The following is a 21317-nucleotide window of genomic DNA, read 5'->3' as shown; positions in this document are numbered from 1 at the left end:
CACACGGCGTGCTTTGAAAACTGGATTACACAGAAGCAATGCTGTTTCTTGAGTCAGTGCATGGGATACCGTTTCTGCGAATGTGGGTTTTGGGTTTGCATATGTCGCTCGCTTCGTTTCTGCGTTCCGTATGCCATTTATAAAACTCTGGATTTTTACCCTCTCGGTGTACTCCACGGGTGCGTCCGCATTTGAATGTGCCAACCTTTCAACATCCGAGGCAAACTCCTGCAAAGTCTCATTCGCTCTTTGGTGGCGGTTTTGCAACTCAATTTGGAATATCTATTTTCTATGCTCGCTTCCATAACGTCTCTCGACAGCGACCATCAATGCTTCGTAGTTGTTCCGCTCTCCCTCGGGAATAGTCTGTAGGATTTCAGCAGCAGATCCTTTCTTACTTACTTACTTAATTGGCGCTTAACCGTCTAAACGGTTATGGCCGTCCAACAAGGCGCGCCAGCCGCTCCTTCGCTCCGCCAACCGGCGCCAATTGGTCACACCAAGGGAGTTTAAATCGTTTTCCACCTGGTCCTTCCAACGGAGTGGGGGCCGCCCTCTACCTCTGCTTCCATAGGCGGGTTCCGATAGAAACACTTTCTTGGCCGGAGCATCATCTTTCATTCGCATAACATGGCCTAGCCAGCGCAGCCGCTGCGTTTTAATTCGCTGGACTATGTTGATGTCTGCGTATAGCTCGTAAAGCTCATCATTAAATCTTCTTCGGTACTCGCCATCGCCAACGCGTAGAGGTCCATAAATCTTTCGAAGAACTTTTCTCTCGCACACTCCCAAAGCCGCTTCATCTGCTGTTGTCATGGTCCATGCTTCTGCCCCATATAGCAGGACGGGTACGATAAGTGACTTGTAGAGTATGATTTTCGTTCGCCGAGAGAGGACTTTACTTTTCAATTGCCTACCTAGTCCAAAGTAGCATTTATTGGCAAGATTGATTCTTCGCTGGATTTCAGTGCTGATGTTGTTGCTAGTGTTGATGCTGGTTCCCAAATAAACGAAGTCTTTTACTATTTCGAAATTATGGCTGCCAACAGTAGCGTGGTTGCCAAGGCGCATATGCGCTGACTCTTTGCTCGATGACAGCAGGTACTTCGTTTTGTCCTCATTCACCATCAAACCCATCTTTACCGCTTCTTTTTCCAGCTTGGAGTAAGCAGAACTAACAGCGCAGGTGTTTAGGCCGATGATATCAATGTCATCAGCATATGCCAGTCATTGCACGCTTTTATAGTATATTGTTCCAGTGCGGTTAAGTTCTGCAGCTAGTACAATTTTCTCCAGCATCAAATTAAAGAAATCGCACGATAGGGGGTCACCCTGTCTGAAACCTGGTTTAGTTTCGAACGGCTCGGAGAGGTCCTTCCCAATTCTGACTGAGCTGATGGTGTTGCTCAACGTCATTTTGCACAGCCGTATAAGTTTTGCGGGGAAACCAAGATCCTTTCAATGCCACGAATAGTGCAGCAACTTTATCTTCCGCACTCCAGTTGTTCACTGCTGCGGTCTTCTCAAACTGAATCTTAAACACCTGGAAAGGAACAGAGCCGTCAAAAGATGGAGTTTTTACCTTCGTATTGCTTGCTGAAACAACTGGGCGAATTAGTTGTAACTCCTGTATACGAACTCTCAAAGCATCCACCTCTGCCTCGAATTTTTCTTCAAACTGCGTTATTTTCTCGTCCATACGCGCTTCGAGTCTTGATGATATACGCGCCTCTTGCTCTTTCAGTTGTGTTTCCATCTTTGATGTAATCTGTGTCGACATTTCTGAAATACGTGTCTCATGTGATTCCAGCTGGGATGCCATATATGTCTTCTGCTCTTCCAGTTGAGATGACATTTGCGATGACATTCCTGAAATACGTGCCTCCTGTGCCTCCATCTTGGATGTTAAACGTGTCTCCTGCGATTCCAGCTGAGATGACATGTTGGTGGATATTTGCAGCCAATATCATGTACAAGTCTGTGCTGGTAACCGTCTGCGATGTTTCGTTTTTCTCTTAAATTTTTGTTGTCTCCTCGCCATCAAGATGAAAGACATACTCTTCCACATCAATTCCTTCTGCTTCCATTGCCTCTCGTAGTCGTGCCTGAAGTTCGAGTTTAACGCCGCTTGTATTCAATCCACGGCTCTCCAACTCCTTCTTTAGTTGCTGGATCTTCAATTCACTGAACTTTGCCATGTCCTTGTTGTCCTCTGGACACTAAACTGTTGAATAAATAACTCCAATATTGATTAATGGAAAAATGGCCTTTATTAAAATACTTCACAATAACACTTATACTTTGCAACTAACTTGCTTAACAACCAAACTGATTGATAGTTCAAATGAAACTCTACTATTGCCCGACAGATTGCGTGCTTAATCAATAAATGCTTGATAGCTCAACTCAAACTGAATTCCAGCGCCTCTACATTTGCTGCCTTTTATACTCTCTGATTTCAACGTTCGCATCTTCTAGGCGATTCCATTTCCAGAATCTACTAGTTGCCATCGGCTCTCAAGTTTCTCAGCTGTAACTACAATTGCACGATTTTATAGCTTCCCTCATTGCATACTTTCAGGAGTATCTCAGATATATGCATGTGTTTGTGCATTGATTCTCCGCTGCTCGTCATAGTGTACCATACAAGTGTGTCAACTAAGCGATAAACGCCAAAACTACAAACAGCCTCGCTCACCTGATGCAAATCTCAGGTCTAGAGTTGCATTTTTGGTACGTAAGAGTTCTTCAAGCTGAGTTGCATTTGATAGTTTAATAAAATTTTGTAGCATTTACAGATGAAATAGTTGCATATATTTCCGCGGAAATAAGAATACTAGAAGATTTGTAGCCTGCAACAATGCGGAAACATACGGAAAGCAAAATTTATTTAAATTAGAGTCAAGATTTAAAAAGCCACACGTGTAACATGGAAAAATTTCACTTCTAAGGCTGTTTACACAAATGCATAAGGGCAAAATTATATAAACGCTTTGGTCGCTTCAAAGCAAAAATAACGTACGGCGTTTCATTGTTTTTCGTATGGCGTTGTCAAAGCGTAGGCACGCAACCAAAGCATTTATGTAAATTTTTCGATACTTCGAACGACAGATGAATTAATGAATGGAACACAGCCAAAGCGTCTGTGTAAATCCGCCTTAATTCTTGTAGCTGTGAAACCCTCCTGCAAATAAAATGGTGCTGTAAGTGCAAACAAATCAAACTCCTATATGACACTACTTTATTTTCTATGTATTTTTCTTGTCTTTTCTCTTATATTTTTTGTCGAGGGAGCCAATAAGGTTTCAGTACTGGTGTAAGTGTGTGAACTATATTTAAAAAAACTAACGATATACAAGAAAAACACAATGTAGTTCATTAAAAACAAGCAAGCCAGTTTGTATTTCGATAGGGTTTTTTGACATTAGGCCGTTCTTTCTTTATTTTTTCTGACAAATGAAAATTTTGTTAGTTTCAAAATTTTGTGCATAAAAACACAAATAAATTCAAAGTGTAAATTGTGTGTGCACAATAATTTGAAAAACTCTACGTTTTCTCTGCTTTTTATACTCAGTTGAGCAGAGCTCACAGAGTATATTAACTTTGATTGGATAGCGGTTGGTTGTACAGGTATAAAGGAATCGAGATAGATATAGACTTCCATATATCAAAATCATCAGTATCGAAAAAAAATTCGATTCAGCCATGTCCGTCCGTCCGTCCGTCTGTCCCTTAACACGATAACTTGAGTAAATTTTGAGGTATCTTGATGAAATTTGGTATGTAGGTTCCTGGGCGCTCATCTCAGATCGCTATTTAAAATGAACGATATCGGACAATAACCACGCCCATTTTTTCGATATCGAAAATTTCGAAAAATCGAAAAAGTGCGATAATTCATTACCAAATATGGATTAAGCGATGAAACTTGGTAGCTAAGTTGAACTTATGACGCAGAATAGAAAACTAGTAAAATTTTGGACAATGGGCGTGGCACCGCCCACTTTTAAAAGAAGAAAATTTAGAAGTTTTGCAAGCTGTAATTTGGCAGTCGTTGAAGATATCATGATGAAATTTGGCAGGAACGTTACTCTTATTACTATATGTCTGCTTAATAAAAAATAGCAAAATCGGAGAACGACCACGCCCACTTTTTAAAAAAAAATTTTTTTAAATTCAAATTTTAAAAGAAAAGTTAATATCTTTACAGTATATAAGTAAATTATGTCAACATTCAACTCCAGTAATGATATGGTGCAACAAAATACAAAAATGAAAGAAAATTTCAAAATGGGCGTGGCTCCGCCCTTTTTCATTTAATTTGTCTAGGAAACTTTTAATGCCATAAGTCGAACAAAAATTTACCAATCCTTGTGAAATTTGGTAGAGGCTTAGATTCTAGGACGATAACTATTTTCTGTGAAAAAGGGCGAAATCTGTTGAAGCCACGCCCAGTTTTTATACACAGTCGACCGTCTGTCCTTCCGCTCGGCCGTTAACACGATAACTTGCGCAAAAATCGATATATCTTTATTAAACTCAGTTCATGTACTTATCTGAATTCACTTTGTATTGGTGTAAAAAATGGCCGAAATCCGACTATGACCACGCCCACTTTTTCGATATCGAAAATTACGAAAAATGAAAAAAATGCCATAATTATATACCAAATACGAAAAAAGGGATGAAACATGGTAATTATATTGGTCTATTGACGCAAAATATAACTTTAGAAAAAAACTTGGTAAAATGGGTGTGACACCTACCATATTAAGTAGAAGAAAATGAAAAAGTTTTGCATGGCGAAATCAAAAGCCCTTGGAATCTTGGAAGGAATACTGTTCGTGGTATTACATATAATAAATTAGCGGTACCCGACAGATGATGTTCTGGATCACCCTGGTCCACATTTTGGTCGATATCGCGAAAACGCCTTCACATATACAACTAAGGGCCACTCTCTTTTAAAACCCTCATTAATACCTTTAATTTGATACCCATATCATACAAACACATTCTAGAGTCACCCCTGGTCCACGTTTATGGCGACATCTCGAAAAGGCGTCCACATATAGAACTAAGGCCCACTCCTTTTTAAAATACCCATTAACACCTTTCATTTGATACCCATATCGTACAAAAAAAATTCTAGAGTCACCCCTGGCCCACCTTTATGGCGATATTTCGAAAAGGCGTCCACCTATAGAACTAAGGCTCACGCCCTTTTAAAATACTCATTAACATCTTTCATTTGATACCCATATCGTACAAACAAATTCTAGGGTCACCCCTGGTCCACCTTTATGGCAATATTTCGAAAAAGCGTCCACCTACAGAACTAAGGCCCACGCCCTTTTTAAATACTCATTAACACCTTTCATTTGATACCCATATAGTACAAACAAATTCTAGAGTCACCCGTGGTCCAAGTTTATGGCGATATCTCGAAAAGGCGTCCACCTATAGAACTAAGGCCCACGCCGTTTTAAAATACTCATTAACACCTTTCATTTGATACCCATATAGTACAAACAAATTCTAGAGTCACCCCTGGTCCACGTTTATGGCGATATCTCGAAAAGGCGTCCATCTATAGAATTAAGGCCCACGCCCTTTTAAAATACTCATTAACACCTTTCATTTGATACCCATATAGTACAAACAAATTCTAGAGTCACCCCTGGTCCACCTTTATGGCGATATCTCGGAAAGGCGTCCACCTATAAAACTAAGGCCCACTCCCTTTTAAAATACTCATTAACACCTTTTATTTGATACCCATATCGTACAAACAAATTCTAGAGTCACCCCTGGTCCACCTTTATGGCAATATCTCGAAAAGGCGCCCACCCATAGAACTAAGGCCCACTCCCTTTTAAAACACTCATTAACAACTTTCGTTTGACACCCATATTGTACAAACGCATTCTAGAGTGACCCCTGGTCCACCTTTATAACGATATCCCGAGAAGGCGTCCACCTATAGAGCTAAGGCCCACTCCCTTTTAAAATACTCATTAACACATTTCATTTGATACCCATGTCATACAAACAAATTCTAGAATCACCCCTGGTCCACCTTTATGGCGATATCTCGAAAATGCGTCCACCTATAGAACTAAGGCCCACTCCCTTTTTAAAATACTCATTAGCACCTTTCATTTGATACCCATATCGTACAAACAAATTCTAGAGTCACCCCTGGTCCACCTTTATAACGATCTCCCTAAAAGGCGTCCACCTATTGAGCTAAGGCCCACTCCCTTTTAAAATACTCATTAACACCTTTCATTTGATACCCATGTCATACAAACAAATTCTAGAGTCACCCCTGGTCCACCTTTATGGCGATATCTCGAAAATGCGTCCACCTATAGAACTAAGGCCCACTCCCTTTTAAAATACTCATTAGCACCTTTCATTTGATACCCGTATCGTACAAACAACACATTCCAGGGTTACCCTAGGTTCATTTTCCTACATGGTGATTTTCCCTTATTTTGTCTCCATAGCTCTCAACTGAGTATGTAATGTTCATTTACACCCGAACTTAGCCTTCCTTACTTGTTTTATTTGATTTGATTCATCAAAATAGGGCGCAGTACGATTTTGACATTTGTCCATCGAATTTACAAAAACAAGTACATGAAAATTTTATTTATGTTTGTAGGTATGTCACCATGCTGTCACCTTGTATCGTTCCGCTATGCTTGTAAGCGACCATATGTGTATACGATAAGCGATAGCACAATGGCTACTTCGTGAAAATCAACGACATCTCTTTTAGTTTGATTTCGATGGTCGTACGGCGAGGAAGTGTCGCACGCGCGCTTAAAACAGAGTACCAAAGAGTGCGTGTGACACGTGTTCACCGTTCAAGCATTGAAATCAAACTAAATAAATAATTGATTTTTCTTTCGTGCTCGCTACGCGTTCGTGTTTACTAACACATTCTCAATTTCGTAACCGTGTAAATGTAGTGGTGCCCACCGCTGTTTATGATACAGATCCAATTTTATGTATTTGGCCTGTTGATGACACCGAACCTTTACGAACCTTTTCGAATTATTTCGAGCCTTTTCGAACCTTTTTTGACAAATATCCGTTACGGTTTTTTTTGATTTAGTCGCCAAGCCTGCGATAAAATCTATGCAATAGCTTACATATGTAGCATCTGCTTATGTCGTTAGAAGTGACAGTTATGCCAAAAGCAGAGCTTTTATAGAATATTGTTCCAGTGCGGTTAAGTTCTGCAGCTAGTATAATTTTCTCCAGCATCAAATTAAAGAAATCGCACGATAGGGGGCACCCTGTCTGAAACCTCGTTTAGTTTCGAACGGCTCGGAGAGGTCCTTCCAAATTCTGACTGAGCTGATGGTGTTGTTCAACGTCTTTTTGCACAGCCGTATAAGTTTTGCAGGGAAACCAAATTCAGACATAGCGGCATATAGGCAACTCCTTTTCGTGCTGTCGAAAACGGCTTTAAAGTCGACGAAGAGGTGAGGTGTGTTGATTCTCCTTTCAAGGGTTTTTCCAAGATTTGGCGCATTGTGAAAATCTGGTCGATGGTAGATTTACTAGGTCTGAAACCGCACTGATAAGGTCCAATCAGCCGGTTCACGGTGGGCTTTAATCTTTCGCACAATACACTTAAAAGGACCTTATATGCGATATTTAGAAGGCTGATTACACTATATCTATTGCATTTTGCAGTATTCCCCTTCTTGTGGACTGGGCAAAGAACACTTAGATTCCAATCATCGGGCATGCACTCGTCCGCCCATATTTTGCGAAGAAGCTGCTTCATGCGCCTTGCCAACTCCTCGCCGCCCCGTACTTGAATAACTCCGCAGGCAATCCATCAGCGCCCACGGCCTTGTTGTTTTTCAATCTGGTCATTGCTATTCTAACTTCGTCATAATCGGGGTGGGGGACATATATTCCATCATCATCGATTGTGGGATCGGGTTCGTCATCTCTGCGCGGTGAATCGCTGCCTCCATTTAGGAGAGCAGAGAAGTGTTCCCTCCATAATCTAAGCACTCTCTGCACATCAGTTACAAGGTCGCCGTTTTCGTTCCTACAGGAGTTTGTCCCGGTCTCAAACCTTCCGTCTGTCGCCGTATTTTTTGGTAAAATTTTCAGGCGTTATTCCTGGTGGCTAGAAGCTCAAGCTCCTTCCACTCACGCCTTTCTGCTTCTGCTTTTTTCTTCCTGAAAAGGTTTCACGCTTCCCTTTTCAACTCACGATAGCGTTCACACACTCCTCTTGTTGCGCTCGCTTTTAACGTAACCCTGTGGGCAGCGTCTTTGCTTTCGGTTGCAACGCGGCATTCTTCATCGTACCAGTTGTTTTTCGTGGCCGCCGGTAACCAATTTTTTCCTCGGCGGCAGTGCGAAGTGCTTTGGAAATATGCTCCCACTGCTCATGTATTCCTTCAGGCTGAGTTGTGCTCTCAGAGAGCAGGTGTGAGAGTCGAGTTGCGAAATCATTGTCAGTCTGTTGTGATTGAAGCTTTTCGACGTCTAGCTTTCCTTGTGTTTTATGTTCCTTGGTTTTAGCCGCGCTGAGGCGGGTGCGCATTTTGGCTGCAACGAGATAATGGTCCGAGTCGATGTTGGGTCCTCTGATCGTGAGCACATCTAAAACTGGAGGCATGCCGTCCGTCTATCACAACGTGATCGATTTGATTGCGAGTATTTCGATCAAAGGCAACCATGTAGCTTGATGTATCTTTTTATGCGTGAACCTCGTGCTGGATATGAACATGTTTCGAGCACCGGCAAAGTCAATCAGCCTCCGTGCGTTAGGAGAAGTTTCATTGTGTTGGCTGAACTTTCCGACTGTAGGGCCAAAAACACCTTCTTTGCCCACCCTGGCTTTAAGGTCGCCAAGCACAACTTTTATATCATGACGTGCATGTTCTTCAAACGTTTGCCATGGTCGTCATCGATAGAGAGTGTATTTATCCGTGGCTTGTTGGTATATTTCATTGGAGTGTGGTTTTACGTGGCGGGTCCCAAGCCCAGTGCACAACCCGCTCAGCGGGGGTGAAAATATTACTTGCACATTTATACAGCGAGCCGCTTGCTCCAATACAGCCGCCCGCTTGCATCCGCACCTAGAGGTGTACAGACGCTGCCGATGAGATCTCCCCGGCTAGCCCTTAAACCGAATATGTCAGAGTGGCCTAGCCCGGTTGTCGTCTTCTCACATTAGCTCACCGCTAAACGGATGTTTAGCGGCTACCCAGAGGATGCTTGGTCGCAAGCGACCGGCAGTAGTGACCTGCTTGAACCGCATGCAAAAGAATCGCTCTGGCCGGTCAGAAGCTTTACCCACTTACGTGTATTTCTACACACGGTTCCACCCTCCGCACTCGTACATGAACACATGAATTTAATCCATTTACATACGTACACGTACAAGGAACGAAGAGATATTACGCGCACACACTTGTGGTCATCAGCCGATGTAGTGCTCACAATACACACGCATATGACTATGAGAAATGGGGATTCAAGGGGTTGTGTAGCGCAACATATAGCTTTTCCAACCCAATTGTCAACCTCACCTTCGAGCGGCGAATCCCGTTTCACTAACAGACGAGGCTCTGGCGACCCCAAGCTCCTCATGGAACTTGGGGGTGGGTAGGGAGGGATGGCCTGAAGGTTCAATGTGGCCATATAAATCGTTCCCGAGATGGTCGGGCCAGCACCTTAATGGTGCTGTGTTACCGGAGCGTATCGGATCTGTATCCGACAAAGGACCATCACATCGATAACACTCTCCAAAGCCTTCGGGGAGTAACCTAATCGCTACAACAACAACAACAACAACTATGAGAAATGCATAAACTACAAATATACATGTATATCGCTGGTAACCAAGAAAGAGATTCTAGAAGGCGAAACGTCTAGACTTTAGTAGAAATATGCGAATGAAGCAACGGAGAGTATAAAGGCAGCGCAACCTGAGTAATCAGGATCAGTTTAATTTGAACACGGTATCAGTTGAGAATTCAAGTTTAATTATAAAGCATAATTTTACTATTCCCAAAGTAGTCTAATAAAGACCATTTTGCAATACAGAATATGTATTGGAGTAATTGATTCGACAGTTAAGCGATTCGAACGTTATCAGAAGGTTGCGAATAAGCGGAATTCGTTACAATACAAAAATTTGGTCAATTATTTTGTGATTTGGTCCTTTTTTCGATGAATTTTAATCCCAAATGAAAACATGGTATAACCGTGAATACGAAGTATCGACTACAAACTTTCCTGGTATCGGGACAAATGTGTGAATACCTAATTGTTTTTACTAGTATCGTTTCATGCCTAACTCCCTTACTGGTTTACTTGTGTAGTTTTAATCATTTTTACCGAAATAGAAACATTCGCTCAAATGGATACAAGTGATCTATATATCGATTACCTCTGTCGGACCTGTATGATTAAACTAGAAGCCTTCACGTCTGAAGGCAGCACTGAACCACAGCACCAATCTATCTTTGAAACTATTGAGGAATGCGACCAATTGCGAATAGCTGATTTGTTATCCAGCACAATACCCCAAATGGTCGAAGTGCAGCTAAGTGACGAGCTACCAAAAAAAATTTGTTGTAAATGTTTGCACCAATTGATAAGTGTGTATCGGTTCCAAAAATTGTGCGTACAATCCGACCATAAGATGCGAGAAATGGTTTCTAAAAAATCGGATGATTTCAACATGATGATGGAGGCAGAGATTGGCGATGAAGTATTACCAAACGACACAGATTCATGCCCGTTGAGCAGTTGCCAGCCCAAATGCACTGCTCAAAACTCACATCTTCCAGAAATAGGAACGGCTCTTGAAGGCAGACAGCAGGCAGTGGATTCGGAATCAGCACAATTGAGTACTGCTGAGCATTTACTAAGAAACGAACAATTACTGGATTATTGTGAAAATTCACAAGGCGAGTTAAGCGAATTTATCAAAAACGATACTATTGAAGACGATCAAGAAAATACTGAATATAGCGACACAATCCAAGCGCAAGGCGAGTTAAGCGAATTTATCAAAAACGAGCCCATTGAAGATGATGAAGAAAATACTGAATTTAGCGACACAATCCATTCAACAACCTTTGTAACCAAAGAAGAATTTACTATTGAAAAGCAAAAAGTAACTGTGCCGTAAGTGATTATATTGCTAACTTTTTGTTTTCTGTATGCATATCGCGCCTATTAGCTCGTCCCCAGCCAACATAGGATACCATAAGGAGCTGCGTTAGGATACCCAGCGCAATGCCCGACGTAAAAACAGTGTTTGAAAATGTAAGGAAAAAGTGGTCTTTTTTAGAGAGACATTACTTCTACTTTGATAGACTAAAATTGAGTGGACTACAAAACTGCATACTTCGAGACTTTCCTGCAGATTTTGATACTTCTCAATTATTGATTTTTTTCGAAAACTTTTTTTGGTTCGCGTAGTTTTGGCTAATAATTGAGCAAAAAGGCTGGACAAGATTATGTTTGAATTTCTATTTGTGATAGAAACCGACAGTCCAAATATCAAAGCCCCCTACTACATCGCACGTTTAATTGTAAATTGATTCAACTCAAAGTTTTGACTTTTTTCGAGTTTTCGATATACCAACAAAACCAACTAATAAGATTATGCTGACATTTATAGAATACTCAGAAAGACCAAAATAGGAGGCATATATGCCTTTCAATCTCAATGATATAATGGAACTATGAAAAAATAAGTTGCGTCCTAGCCTTCCACACTCAGGCGTAGTTACCCGTCACTTACTCCCAGAGTGAGGACGTCTCCCCCGCTTCCCAAGGTAGTCGGTTCTATGTACCGCAGCGACTCGGGATTTTTCCCGACCAAGGACTGTCATTTCAGTGTAACCCCATTTAATTTGTTGCGTCCCTCCCACAAATTGTCATCCTCCCAGCAGCTCCTTTCAGCGGGACTGCTCCATATTCTCTTGCTCCGGGAAGGTATCGAATCCAATCCGGGTCCGTCTTCTGACCCCGGTCCTGAGAAATGGTTTTGCTGCATCTGCCGGAAAAGAATCTTTTTAGGACGTCATACTCTGTTCAGTGTGGCTCGTGTAAGGGATGGTTGCATCGGACAGGTTGTTCTGGGCTTGATCCCAAAACCCGACGTCCACGTAACTTTTATAAATCTTTTGTGGCACCTTGCTGTTCACGCCCAAAGGCGTCCCGTGGTCTACGCCTTAGCCGTCCTTGGCGACGAGAACGCCACGATATGAAAACAAGGTGCATTTGGCTCCGTATTTGCAATTCTCAGCCTGCACAACGAAGCCTCACGTAATGCATGTGCAACCACATCTGAACATGAAATATCCGTCCTTCTATCGTCACAAAACCTACAGGAAACCTGCAGAAATATATTTAAAGCATTTATTATCGATTTTATATTAATATTGCTACATCTTACTATCATTTAATGTCGAAAGTATGCTAGTTTTAATAATTTGGTAGTGCTATGTAATTTTGGAAAGCCATGCTGATGATTGCAAGACGCAAATTTGCAGTGAAATAGAAAGCAGAATGGCTTCAAGTGTCTTGGCTACGGGCGATAGGAGAGATATGGACCGATAAGAACCTCTTATGTTAGCTGGTTTCCCAGGCTTTAATAGCGGAACCATCCTGGTCATTTACCATTTTGCGGGGATGACGAAGGTGGACAGGGACAAGTTGAAGGCATGCGCTAGATAATTAAATCCCTCTTTGCCTAGGTTTTTAAGCATCGGCTATGCGTCTTCAACCTTCATGTCCTCTGGCGGTCATGGTAATTGGACACGCTGTGTTTATACTTGTGTGCGTATCTCTTGGCCCGCCGTTTGACTTTGTCAGCCGAAGAATGCGTTACATATTGTAACGAATTTACTGCAATTCCCCTTATTTGCAATCTTCTGCTAACGTTCGTATCGCTAAATTGTTGAATAAATAACTCCAATATTGAATAATGGAAAAATGGCCTTTATTAAAGTACTTCACAATAACACTTATACTTTGCAACGAATAGCTTGCTTAATAACCAAACTGATTGATAGCTCAAATGAAACTCACTCTCAAAATAATACTGCTATGGCTCTCTAGATAGCGTCTTAATTGAAACTGCGTGATAGCTCAAATCAAACTGAATTTCAGCGCCTCTACATTTACTGCCTTTTATACTCTCTGATTTCAACGTTCGCATCTTCTAGCCGCTTCCATTTCCAGAATCTACTAGTTGCCATCAGCGCCATCAGTAGTGCGCGCTGGCTTGAAACCACCCTTGCATTCTTTCTGAAAAATTCTTTCAGTCGTTTTAGTGCGTCCATTAGGGTTTGTCAATGCCGGTCTTTTTCTCGCAGGTACTTTTAATTTCGCTTTATTTGGCCCATTCGATCTATCAACCTTTCCTTTTGACTTCCGTGGCCTTTGTCGAGTCTTCTCCACCATTACTCGATTATTACTGAACCCTTTCTCCAACTTGAAGTTAAGTGGTATATCCTGGTTCTCATAACGCATCACCCTTCTCTGCATATCGATCTTGATGTCATGGTCAACCAAGAAGTCCACTCCCAATATGACTTCTTCAACGATCTTCGCCACAACGAATTTGTGTAGAACCGTGACCTTTCCAATCAAGACTTCACATATCACTTCTCCCTGAACTTGGTTATACTCGCCAGTGACCGTACGCAACCTTGCTCCACAGAAGCGACGCTGTTTCCTGAATCAGAGCTTGTGACACCGTTCTGCGAATGTTGGCTTTGGGTTTGCGTATGTAGCTCGCTTTGTTTCGACGTCCCGTATGCCATTTATGAAGCTCTGGATTTTTACCCTTTCAGTGTATTCCACGGGTGCGTCCGCATTTGCTAGATGAGCCAATCTTTCAATATCTGAAGCAAACTCCTGCAATGTCTCATTTGCTTTTTGGTAGCCGTTTTGCAACTTAATTTGGAATATCTGTTTTCTATGCTCGCATCCATAACGTCGTTCTACAGCAGCCATCAATGCTTCATAACTGTTCCGTTCGTACTCTGGAATCGTCTGTAAGATTTCCGCTGCAGGCCCTTTCAATGCCACGAACAGTGCAGCAACTTTATCTTCCGCATTCCAGTTGTTCACTGCTGCGGTTTTCTCAAACTGTAGCTTGAAGACCTGGAAAGGAACAGAACCATCAAAAGATGCTGTTTTTACCTTTGGAGTACTAGCTGAAACTGCTGGGCGATTTAGTTGCAACTCCTGTATACTATCTTTCAAAGTATCCATCTCGGCCTCCATTTTATCTTGTCGTTCACTAAAAGCCTCCAGCTGCGATGAGACTTTTGTTTCCTGTGCCTCCATCTTCGTTGAGATACGCTCTTCCTGGGCTTCGAGTTCTAATGTTATGCGTGCCTCTTGCTCTTTTAATTGTTCTGCAATTTGTGACGCCATGTGTGTTTTCTGTTCATCCAATTGTGCTTCACTCTTCGCTGTTATACGGTTCTCCAGCGATTCCAGCTGAGATGACATTTGCGACGACATTTCGGATATACGTGTCTCCTGTTCTTCCAATTGTGATGACATATTGGTAGATATTTGTGATGATATTTCGGACATTTGTGCCGATATTGCTGCCAATATCATGTTCAGGTCTGTGTTCGCCATTGTCTGCGGTGTTTAATTTTTCTCCTCCAATTTTGTTGTCTCATCGCCATCAAGATTAAAAGACACACTCTTCCACGTCAATTCCTTCTAATTCCATTGCCTGTCGTAGTCGTTCCTGAAGTTCTAGTTTAATGCGGCTGTATTCAATCCACGGCTCTCCAACTCCTTCTTCGGTTGCTGGATCTTCAATTCACTGAACTTTGCCATGTCCTTGTTGTCCTCTGGAATTTATTCAACAATTCCTCTTCTGACACCAATTGTAACGAATTTACTGCAATTCCCCTTATTTGCAATCTTCTGCTAACGTTCGTATCGCTAAATTGTTGAATAAATAACTCCAATATTGAATAATATAAAATTGGCCTTTATTAAAGTACTTCACAATAACACTTATACTTTGCAAAGAATAGCTTGCTTAATAACCAAACTGATTGATAGCTCAAATTAAACTCACTCTCAAAATAATACTGCTATGGCTCGCTAGATAGCGTCTTAATCGAAACTGCTTGATAGCTCAAATCAAACTGAATTCCAGCGCCTCTACATTTGCTGTCTTTTATACTCTCTGATTTCAACATTCGCATCTTCTAGGCGCTTCCATTTCCAGAATCTACTAGTTGATCAGCTCTCAAACTTCTGAGCTGTAACTACAATTGCACGATTTTATAGCTTCTCTCATTGCATACTTTCAGGAGTATCTAAGATATATGCATGTTGTTGTGCCTTGCCTCTCAGCTGCTCGTATGCGCACATGGTACATATGTGTAGACGCAATTATTGTTTCGTTTATGTAGATACATAATGATTGATCTATGGATGTGCATGATATCACTGTTTAGCATCGGCTTAGAGATAGCAGCACCCCTTAGTTTTGCTAATATTCGTAACAATATTGTCGGCAAAAAGCGCTCACGCTTTTTTTCGCATCCGGCAGCACTTTATCGCCAAAGGCCATGGAAATTTTGTCATTGTGATTAGTTGTGTTCGATAGGGACTTTAATCAAATTTCCAATTTAAAAAATACAAATAGTCTGATAAAATCTTTGGCGGTTAAAGAATAGGTCTAATGACAGCTGGTATGTTTAATTCTTTTGAGTTTTTCTGTCATAATAAAGCATAATAATTTAATAAAAAAAATTTTAATTCACTAAAATTTACAAATGTATAAAATAAAATAATATGTTTTTAACTAGCGAGGCAGACTCATTTGCCTTACACAATTCCTTTTATTTTTTCTCTAACATCAATAACTAAAGCAAAATCAAATAAAATGAAAAAATTAAAGGACGGGAAGAAACGAAAGCAAGCAAAGGTAGGAGAAAGGAATGAAAAGGGAACGAAAGGAAGGAAAATTAAAAAAGAAAAGAGAATAGGGAGAAGAGAAAAAATTAGAGGAGAAGAGAAAAGAAAAGGAAGAAAGGAAACTACGAGCCATGGTATAAATATTACAAGGTAAAACCGGTGAGAGCCGAAATGACGTTTAAAAAAAAATTTAAAGTTCTCACTGCTCTCACATTTTTTTATTTTTATTTTGGTGTTGTTTTCATAACAAAAATATAACAAACTGTAATATATTTGGTAATTCTATACGACAGCATGACACTCTTAATACACGTCCAAAAATATCAAGAGGGGTATCAAAAGACGCGTTTTGAATCCAGGATCGCGAATCCGAAAGCGGAGGTACGTCAAGAGATATTTGCAAAAGAAATTTAAAAAATTTTCATGTGGTTGTTGTAATTTTGATGATTTTGTGGTGCCCACAAAAAAAATTGTGAATATAAGTGTTTTCCGCGGATATAGTTTTGCTCTCCAAACCGGTGTTGAACCCACCCAATGTAATGCAGAAAGGTGTTCTGCGCAAAAATACTATGGATCCCACCCTCGGTTTCGGAGCACTCCGGGGCCATTTTTCGGTTTTTCGTTAATATCTGTTGAACGATCTAAAATTTTTATTTTCCGCCTCCGGATTATTGTTGTCGAGGTCAATACGAGGCGGTATTTTTGGATGCGTATTACCAGTGTCATGCTGTCATATAGATTTACCATATATTTTTGTGTTCTAACAATTATATTATGATATTTTATCCAAAACCGAATTTTTTATTGGTGGAAATAATCAGAAAATAAGAAATCTCAACAGTCAACCGCATTCCACAATTTTCAGTTCAAGAATTGTATTGTGGCTTCCCGCAAAAGGAAGAATCAGGCCACGATCCTCTTCTGAGGAATTTTCTTCAACAAATTGTTTAGAAATGTAACAGCGTATATATCTGAGGAGATTAAGGTCTAGCTTTCCATCCAATTCGCAGGCTACGTATCGTGTATTCGTTTTTCTTTCTACGAACTGGCACACCTAAGTACATGTTTTGTGCCGACCCAAAAATGTATCTGCTAATTCGGACGAGTTTTCGGTGACAAGGTAATACCGAGGGACAATCAATACCATTTATACAAATTTTCTTAAATATTTTTGATGGATAGGCCAACACACTAGCTCCACACCACGGCGGCAGACTTTGACCGTTCAGCCGGTAAATGCAGCCTCCACGAACTATCATACTCCAACTGGACGATGATGTTTAGCTAAGCTGCGAAGAGCTACAGCGTTTTTGCTGACGTGGGCAAGTTATGGGAAGATCTCCACTGGGTTCGGAGAAGCAGGTGGGGGAAGATTTTGATCTCTCTTCGTGCCCCCTGTTGGTGTCAGTTATCGGGAAACAGGGTTAGCTGGAGTGACTTGTTACGCAACGACCAGCATCTCCTAAACGGTTAAGCGCCAATTAAAAAATTTATCTTCCAATCGTGAAGAAAAGGACCAAAACAAACCAAAGAATATCTCCAAGATAATTTTTTTCCGCAGTAGCGAGGACACTTCAGAATGGTGATCTCTTATAAAGTGAAGGTTCAGCATATTTAAGGGTTAAAGACATATCAACCAAGTGAAGAAGGATGAATGAAAAATCAATAGGGGTGGTCTCCAACATGCGTTCTTCTTTCTCTTTGCAAAAATAGCACGTGTTGAGGCATCCATTATATTGGTAACTAATTTTTTTGCCATATACATAAAAACCGATTTAAAAACTTCGAAATATTTTTTCATTTATTTCATAACCATTTCATTTTTTTGGTATTAAAAAAAATGAAAATGTCAAACCAACTATTTTTTTGTGTTTACTTTGGTTTGGCAATTCCACAAAGTTTAAGAGAGTGATTTTAATTTTTTTTTTAAATCAAAAAACCATTATGGCCGCCAAGAAGAGTAAATGGTTTTATTGGAAATATTTTCAATAGGATACGTCCAAAAAACTAATACTTTCTTTGTTCTGCAAAAACTTTTAGCAACAATATTTTTTTAAGAAAATAATTTAAAATTCGTGTAACAAAAAGCTCAATCTGACTAATAAACTATATTAAAATTAGTTTAAACCACACAACCTATTTGAATACACAAAGCGATTTTTCATTACTCACGGCTGTGCTCCATATTTTAGAAACTCACAATATACATAGTTGTCAACACGGTTTTTTTTTGCTCTTTAACAACTGTGTTTTTGCTGAGAGAGGGTTTGGATATAAGCCGAAGATGTTCTTTAAGGCTCTTTTGCAAAACGGCAAGTAAAGTTTTATAACTCAGACTTAACCTAAAACGAGGGGTTAAACTCATACATTTTTGAAATTAGCTGTGAAATAAAAAAATAACTTGCCGTTCATTATGTGGGCCTAAAAATACTAAAAAGTTTTAAGACCGTGTTTAAATTTGAACATATTCGACTTTTTAGTAGCCGAATTTCTATATAGTTACTAAACTATTTTATGAGCTCCAGGCCTTATCCAAATAAAAAAGGCAGTATAAATATTTTATATTTGTATTTTTATTTTATATTCGATATTTCGACTTCAGTCTGAAGTCATCATCAGGACTGTGAAACAAAACAAAACAAAAACAAAAATTATAACGCGAAAGCGCCGAAATGCATAGAGGGAAAAAGTAAAAACTTTTTGGTTTTTCTTTATTAATCTATCGGCCGAAGCAGCTCCTACCCAGCAAACATTTTAAAAAGAGTTTGGCCCAACTAAATATCATAAATCCTACGGTGAGCAAAAAAACCGGAAAATAAGATATTTTACAAAAAAGAAACATGAAGCAATTTTACCAACATATAAAATACAAATACGATGAAGAGACGTGCTACATAATCAAACAGCACAAGAAAAACGTCCAAAAACTAGGCAAACAAAAAGAAAGACTAAAATTCCTACTACGGTGCAAAGAATATGGCATCACACCACCACATCTGCAAGGTAAAACTAAAACAATACAACATTGCTTCGAGCTAGACACCACTCGACGAGACCTAAATAAATCGGAACAGTGCTTTCTTCTAAAAGTCATGAATTTAGAAATAAAAGAATCAACATTAACATAAAAACCATCACAACTACCGTGAAGCACATACAGGAAACGTTACAAAACAGACTCCAACAAACAGATTACGAAAACATTATAGAAAACCACAGATATTTCTCGAAAAAAATCGCTACAAACACACAAGACACACACAACAGAAAACTACAGGTACAGATATCTAAGAATACCGTCAAGTTTGGCATGAGACTTAATGAAGAATGGTTTGTGAACAAGACAAGCATCGAAGTCCCGCAACAGTCACGTTGGCTATTATCGCTTGGGCAAAAATTCGCTCTGCCGATATCAAGAAAGACATTTTGTCCAATCCAAATTGTTGCAGATTTAGAACAAGCCGTACAAAGCTTTGAGGACGAGACAAAAATTCAGTAAGAAGTGAAATTGCAGCCAAAATAAACACTTTTCAGCAAAAGATAAGCAACAGTGCCAAAGAAAAGTTCATACTAAAAACGTATGCAGACACCAAAAGTTTTCCAAGCAAATATAGAGACGAAATTGTAATAACCAATGCCGAAAAAGGAAATAAGACGGTTTTAATGTACAAGGACGAATATGAACAAAAAATGAAAGAGCTGCTAAATGACAGGAACACGTACAAAACTATTAGGAACGATCCCACACAAAAATTACTGAGGAAGAACAAAGCCATTATAAATGACCTCTACAAACAGAACAGACTCGATACAAAACAAAAATACCAACTGACTTCCTCAGCTGCTAACGCACCAAGACTGTACGGACTTCCGAAATTACACAAACCGCATACACCTCTTAGACCGATTTGCTCCTCTACGAATGTGCCATGCTATAAGCTATCAAAGTTCATTGGAAGTATCTTAAAAATTTTATATCCGAAGATCTCAACACAAAAAACTCCATGGAACTCAAAGAAAGTATTAAACATCTCACAGTAGAAGAAGATGAAGTTTTGATCTCATTCGACGTAATATCCCTATTTACAAATATACCAATACATTTCGCAATACGTATTATAATGCAAAAATGGGATAAGTTGGAGAAATACACGAAAATAGATAAGAAACAATTCCAGGCGATACTTGATTTCTGCTTGCGTGATAATAATTATTTCACATACAATAAAACTTTATATGAACAAATTTACGGAATGCCAATGGGCAACCCATGGTTCAACTATATACAGGTTGGCTCATCTGTAAAGCAACAAAATATGTCTGTTCAAATTGTCAAAATCTGTGTATTGAAGTTGATGCGAATGGTATGGAATGGAAACGTAAAACTTAGTAGTTTTTGAGTGTGTAAGTAAAATGTTGCCAATGTGTTGGTTTCATTTTGAGTTTGCCATCTCCTTTTGACAATCCCTTCGACCATGCAATGACATAAATAAAATCAGCTGATGAGATGAGCCAACCTGTACATAATTGAACAATGGGGCAACCCACTATCTCCAACCATTACAGATATCGTACTTGATAAAATTTTGGACGACAGCCTCGCTGAATTAAAAAGTAAAGACATATATGTCAAATACATAGCCAAATATGTAGATGACATATCCGCTATTGTAAAAACCAAAGACGTGGAAGACATATTGACAATTTTTAACGCACAGCATACCAAAATACAATTTACAAAGGAAATAGAACAAAACAACAGAATTGCCTTCCTAGACATGGAAATACATCGAAGAAATAAGAACTTGATTCTTAACTGGCATGCAAAGACAGTATCGTCGGGTAGAACTATTAATTTCCATTCAAATCACCCATGGAAACAAAAAATAAATACGGCAACCAGCCTAATAAGAAAAATTATACCTCCTAAGCGATAATGAATTCAAAGAAGAAAATAAGAAGTATTCTATTTAAAAATAACTAACTAAGTTTAAATTTACTAAATAATACTACGAAAAAAATGAGCCAACCTAATATTGCAAATGAGCTAACCGGCAAGCAAGCGCTAAGAAAACTAATGAAAACTGACGACATAAATTTTGCCTATAAACCGCACAATACACTAAGGAGAATCTTTACAAAAACAAAAGACAGGATAGTCAAGGAACAGCAAAGCAACGTAGTCTACGAAATCCAATGCAAAGGCAACAACAACAATTACTGCAATAAGTGTTACATAGGCACAACAAAAAGGGCATTAGTATCGAGACTATACGAACATCAAATTGACGTGAAAAACAACAAAACAACAACAGCGCTTTCTCAACACCTGATCGAAAACGAACACACAG

At 39.7% G+C, this 21317-nt stretch overlaps 1 protein-coding gene across 1 annotated transcript in view; it reads left to right on the top strand.

The window, feature by feature from the left end:
• The first annotated feature begins 10142 nt into the window (after window positions 1-10142).
• The window catches only part of LOC137248420 (zinc finger protein 729-like), a 417415-nt gene continuing 406240 nt past the window's right edge, over window positions 10143-21317 (top strand). Inside the window, exon 1 of the mRNA XM_067779358.1 lies at window positions 10143-11181. Coding sequence (XP_067635459.1) covers window positions 10409-11181 — 773 coding nt within the window. The 5' untranslated portion in view covers window positions 10143-10408. The remainder of the gene's footprint in view (window positions 11182-21317) is intronic.

Source organism: Eurosta solidaginis, chromosome 4 (genome assembly GCF_040869045.1).
Source record: "Eurosta solidaginis isolate ZX-2024a chromosome 4, ASM4086904v1, whole genome shotgun sequence".
NCBI lineage: Eukaryota > Metazoa > Arthropoda > Insecta > Diptera > Tephritidae > Eurosta > Eurosta solidaginis.
Note: the sequence above shows the minus strand (reverse complement) of the source record. Positions and strands in the feature narration are given on the sequence as shown.